The sequence below is a fragment of the Perissodus microlepis genome, chromosome 12, assembly GCF_051167445.1.
Source record: "Perissodus microlepis isolate ML-2025 ecotype Zambia chromosome 12, ASM5116744v1, whole genome shotgun sequence".
NCBI lineage: Eukaryota > Metazoa > Chordata > Actinopteri > Cichliformes > Cichlidae > Perissodus > Perissodus microlepis.
In genome coordinates this window covers 6,523,249-6,528,980 of record NC_140472.1, presented here as the reverse complement: position 1 = coordinate 6,528,980, position 5,732 = coordinate 6,523,249, and the positions used below count along the sequence as shown (strand labels likewise).

General features: G+C 38.0%; 1 protein-coding gene across 1 annotated transcript; it reads left to right on the top strand.

Moving 5' to 3' along the window:
- LOC146375718 (uncharacterized) lies at positions 1-5,709 on the top strand. Its single transcript, XM_084947383.1, has 9 exons — positions 1-523; positions 1,473-1,685; positions 1,932-2,067; positions 2,267-2,760; positions 2,942-3,252; positions 3,364-3,539; positions 3,902-4,074; positions 4,257-4,471; positions 4,766-5,709. The coding sequence occupies exons 1-9, from the start codon at positions 156-158 to the stop codon at positions 5,023-5,025; spliced, it is 2,346 nt and encodes a 781-aa protein (XP_084803509.1). The 5' UTR covers positions 1-155; the 3' UTR covers positions 5,026-5,709.
- The last annotated feature ends 23 nt before the right edge of the window (positions 5,710-5,732 follow it).

Sequence of the window (5,732 nt, the reverse complement as noted above, 5' to 3'; positions counted from 1 at the left end):
CGTTTCAGTTGAACAGGAAGGCATTTCAGTTAAACAGGAAGGCGTTTCAGTTGAACAGGAAGGCATTTCAGTTAAACAGGAAGGCGTTTCAGTTGAACAGGAAGGCATTTCAGTTAAACAGGAAGGCATTTCAGTTGAACAGGAAGGAGTTTCAGATGAACAGGAAGTTGTGTCCAGACCAGGAAAGAGAAGGAAAAAGTGGTACACTTCAAACCACTACACAGATGTCTACTCAGCAACCTGCTAGTAGCCTAAGTGAAGCAGCCGCATTACTCAACAGTATATTAGCCTCAGCAGAGACCATCAGAACTTTGTCAAATGCGACAGTCGTGGGGCAGCAACCTGTTGCAAGTACCAGTGTGGACGGACTGGATAGTCACTTAACATCCCTCTTTCCCTCACGTCAACGTAGCAGCTTGCCCATGCCAGCGACATCTACAGTCAGGAGAGAATGTGCACCTGCACCACGTTATCAAACTCGGCAATGCTTCGGCAGCTGGACATCAGGCACCAGAAGAAAAAGGTAGTTACAAAGTTTAATGAGTTTGTATTCACTTGCCTGAAATGGGGCCATATGTAATAGTCTGATATTTAAGAATATACTGCAGGGCTGGCAAAATCGCTAGCCCGACGTCCTGGGGCTAGCGATTTTTCCAGTCGGGCTACCAAAATCTATCTCTGCCCTGCCCGTCGGGCTGTCATAGGAAGGAAAAATATATGTCAATGCTTTTGCATTCTTCCGGAAATGTAGCTGGGTAATTATGTCATTGGCATCGGTGAGCCACTGTCAACATGTGACATATTGAAATCGCGTTTGAATTTGCGCTTGTTTTTTGCTTTCACTTTGCAATCGCGCGAATTGTGTATAGAGAGCGACAGCACTGATTGGTGAGTGACGATAATTTGCGCACCAATTCCTCTGACATCGTCTTATCAATCGTTAGCTTACTATGCAAACATGACAAGTGAACTCTCCCGCAGCAAGCTTAAACATGTGAGAGGTTGATCGCGCAGAGAATCGCTGAGCGTTATGTGAGTGCGTGTGTAAAAGCAGCAGGATATATATTTTAGTTCTGCTGAGCCAAATAAGACAGGTCAGGGTGAAGAATTGACAGCCAAAGAAAAGCTTACCACAAAACGGAAAAGTTATGACAAATCAGACTATAAGGCAAAAAGAAAGTGCAGCTTTGGTTTCATGGACAAAAGAATTTCTGTGGCTGCAATATGACAAGCTAAATAATAACCAGGGGTGCACATAAGTGGTCTGCAGGTGCGCATTCGCTGTCAAAAACAAAAGACGCGCACAAGATAAGAAGTTGCAACGTGTGTTTGCGTACATAGGATTTTCTGGAGGAGGACAGACATTTGTTTAGAACTCTTAAAGATGTTGAAGACGCTCCTTTAAGCAATTACTTTGGTTTTCCTCCACTTGCTGTTGTTTATGGTATCTAATAGTTATATTTATATTTCAGAGCTATGGCCCAGCAGCATGACCATTTCAACAAAGATGTTATACTACTTCCAACTCCATCATGGGGAGTAGTGTGCAAACAAGGTTCAAAATTATGGTTACACAAACATGGGCACATCCTCAGTGCTTTTGAATTCCAGAAGACCTGGGACAACCAAACTGTCGTGAAACACATCAAGGAAAGCTTTGGTGAACGCATTCCAGACGATGTCAGGTAAAACACTATTGTTTATTGTTACTGTGTGTATTCATGTAATGACTTGTACTTAAAGATAATATACCAAAGTAAAGAAGTTTAAAATATTATTCATCATTATAAAAACATATGGACTATACCAGTAGAATTTAAAAGTCATAAAAGCATACACACAAACAGAACAGTATATAATAAAATATTTAACTAATATTTAAAATATTTAACTAATTAGCAATTGCTGTTGTCCCTATTTATTTTTTGTAGCCTCGAGTTTCTAATGGCTTGTGGCAATAAGCTGGTGTCTCCAAAGCTCCAAGATGGTCAAGCGCTGAATGGGATGCTGATCCTAAAGGTTTTTAAAACCAAAGCCCTCTATGTAAGGCCATCAAAGACACTTTTAGTAAGTTCCTAAAAGAATGAAAAGTAATCATGATTTGGGAAAAAACATGTCAACAATTGGGCTTCTAGCAAAATAGAATATATTTATTTAAAACAAGTGTTTGGGAGCAATCAATATGGATATTTCTTATTTTAATCTTTTTAAGATAAGCTATAATTACTTGCTTTTGATATATGTTTTTGGTCTTTCTCTGTTGAAGAGTGAATCAGATGAAGACAAAGATCCTTCCCACATCAGCTCCAAATCAGCATTAAGCAGTTGTGCAACTGATAAGGACAGTGACAATGATTGTTTTGAAGTTGATAGTTCAAAAATCCAACAAGACATGAGCAGCCAAGTCACTACAAGGTTAAGAAGTCATGTTAAAGGTGATAACCCTGGCACTAGCAGTGATGAAGAAGATGATACTGGGACCAACTGTATTGGAAGGAGTGTTGGTAAAAGGCAACGAGCAAAGCAAGGAAGTGATGGGAACAGCATTTGTGATGAAGGCTACATGGCAAGAAGTGATGACAAACCTAGCACAAGCAGTCACAGCAGAGATTTCAATGCAAGAAGTGAAGACATCCCTGCCATGAGCGTTAATGATGAAGATTATTCTTCATATTTAACTCTCGTGGCATCGCTTTCTGGCGATTCTTCAGATGATGAGGATTTAAATCAAGCTATAATTGCGAGCTTGGAGAATCAGATGTGAGTAACAAACATACAGAATTTGAGTTTGAGACATGATTATAGCTTTCCAGAATTGTTAAATCAATATAAAACTTTTAAGCTTTAAATCTCTATGATCAGTGTGACACATATTCTCAAATTCTGTAACATGACTACATGGCTGACATATTTTATTTTCTGTTTTATTTTCTTTTTTTAGTGCAGAAAAAGTCCCTGTTCAAGAGATACTGCTGGAACTATCAAGCAAAATTAGCACAAAACAGCAGTGCAAATTTAATATAAATCGCTCTGCTGTGTGGGAGGGAGCCTTGCGTGGTTTTCAAAGGCTATCTTATGATCCCAACTTGATGATCTGTGTGAAATTCTCAGATGATATGGGGAAAAATGAGGAAGGGGTTGATTTAGGTGGGCCAAGGAGGGAATTCTTGAGACTATTGATGGACACAATTGCCAGGTCAGCCATGTTTGAGGGGAAAGAAAACTGCAAGAACTTGGCACTTGACAGTACTGGTAATTACCTATTTTTCTAAGATTAATAGTGGGAACTGTTTAACTGATATTTATTTTTACAGGCAACATTACTGACAATTTTGCTTTTCCTTTTATTCTGTTGCTTTGCAGCTCTCAGAGGGGACTGGTACTACATCTCTGGCAGAGCCATTGCAGTGAGCTTGGTACATGGTGGTCCACCACCTAACTTTCTGTCACCAACAGTATTTTCCCTTCTGGTTGGAAATTCAGCAAATCCAGCCCTGGAAGACATAGCTGACCTGGAACTCTTTGAAAAAGTCAAAAAGGTCTCTATATGTTTATTTTATAAATCTTATAGTGAATTGGAAATAGTTTGTGTTCCAGTTTTCTTTTGCAGGGAATGTTTATCCGGATCAGTTTGGCCATTGCTGAATGCCAAGTTTTTATATGTTGCTGCTGTATTAAACTAAGACTCAGCAGATAAGGGTAGACGAAAGAGTATATTTTCTCATTTTTTTAAGCACATTGTAAACATATTAAAAAAATTTGTGTAGTCATTTGACTTCCAATGTACGCTTGGGCATATTGTGATTGTGTAGACCACTGGTGGCTGGGTTCCTTCTAATAGGTTATAAGACTACTAAGTAACTTCCATAACAAGCCCTTCCTCTGCTCTTTGTGATGCTAGATATCTCAAAGTACAACCCTTGAGGACCTTGAAAAGTCAAAAGAACCTCTGCTTGATTACTTGGCCAATGCAGGATGCCTGAGGCCTATGCGTTCACTAAGAGACAGGGATCTGCTGGTACATGACATTGTCATGTTTCAGGTCATCCACAGGGTTCAAGGTCCATTTCAAAGGTATTTGGGTATTCTGTGTTTTTCAGATTAATTAAAATGGTGATAAAAATCTTACCTATTAATCAAAATGGTCAGTTAATAACCTAGTATAATTGATTGTGCCAAATTGATAATATACAATTAACTTAGAAGCATGAAATTGCAGAATTATTGAATAAAATTTCTTTGTGCTGTTTATCCAGATTTTGTGAAGGTCTGAAAACTCTTGGGGTTCTCGAGAAAATGAGGAGGCATCCAGACAGTTTTCGCCCTCTGTTCTGCTATGAGCCACATATGCTGACTGCTGACCAGGTGGATGATCTTTTCAACATTAATCTATCTCCAGAAGGAAGCAACAGAAGAGCTGCTGAGGAGATGGTTGTTACCTTCTGGAGAGACTATCTCCAAGATGCAGAAGGTAATTGTCACCACTTTAGTGCACAATAAATAGATGTAACGATTTATAGGTTAGCATTTCTGAAATCTTTATTTTAAATAACATACTCATATAACAATAACACCACATTACCCTCTTGGTTGTAGTAACATTTTTACATAGTTCTTTGAGACTATTGAAAGATGAAAAGCATGCTCTATAGTCATTGCAATAACAGTCATTAAGATTCTTGCTTTAGATTAATACTCACTGACAATTTATGTTGGCCAAATGAAATAACCTTTTAACACTTTTTTCCTTCTCTGTTTTATGCAGAAGAAGAAGGACCTTCCAAATTACAGAAGATATTGGCCTTTGCAACTGGAGCAACTGCGGTGCCACCTATTGGCTTTTCCCCAGCACCCTCGATTGAGTTCATTCATAGAGGAGACGATGACTTCTCTTCTACACCAATTTTCCCTCTTGCCAACACGTGTGTTAACTGCATTAGGCTGCCACTGCATGTTTCATACCAGCTGTTCAAGGAGAAGTTTGATTTTGCATTAGGTAACACTTACGGCTTTGGCAGGGTATGAACACATTATGCTGGAGGAGTTTGCGTGTTTCTCTTTTGTATTGGTCTCTCTATTGATTCAAAGTGAGTATTGAGTATTAACTTGTTAAGGTTTTAATATTTCCAAATTTACCTGCCTCAGTCAAATTGATGTTTTAAGACATCAGTTTGACAAGAAGTGATTGTTCTTCAGGATTCATACAGGTAGATACCAATTGTTTAACAGCACTTCAGAAGTTAATTTAGATTGTTGAGTTTGAATATACAAAATTTGTGTCACTTTACTCATTTCATGTGTATGTCCATCGGTTTTTGATTTGCTTGTCTTTGTGTCTGTTTATTCTTCTGCCTGTGTCAGTTTCTGTTTGACAACAGAGCTGTCATTTTATCATTTTAAAGAAAAATGGTTTCAATATGTTAGTTTCGATCAGATATGTTTTCTGAAATGTTTGTTTTATATTTTTTTTTTTAATTTTTGCAAAATATTTTATTTAATGTAGAAGGTGTAAAAGTGAAGAAAACACATCTATTCCATGATTTCCATCATTTTCTAATGGATTCACTTGTTGAATTATGTTCATTGCAGTCTCATTTATGTTGATGTCAATATCTGGAATATTGACATTATTGTTTGTTTGAAGTTCTGGTAATGGCCCTTCTTCATCAACGCCATAATAGTTATCAACATGAAAAATGTCATTTATAAACGACAGGATTCCCACATTGTTT

Bases quoted from the DNA above. Each gene is read 5' to 3' on its own strand.
- LOC146375718 (XM_084947383.1), top strand. From the start codon at position 156: ATGAACAGGAAGTTGTGTCCAGACCAGGAAAGAGAAGGAAAAAGTGGT. The intron at 1,686-1,931 runs GTAAAACACTAT...TATTTTTTGTAG, and splicing joins CGCATTCCAGACGATGTCAG to CCTCGAGTTTCTAATGGCTT. The intron at 2,068-2,266 runs GTAAGTTCCTAA...TCTCTGTTGAAG, and splicing joins GGCCATCAAAGACACTTTTA to AGTGAATCAGATGAAGACAA.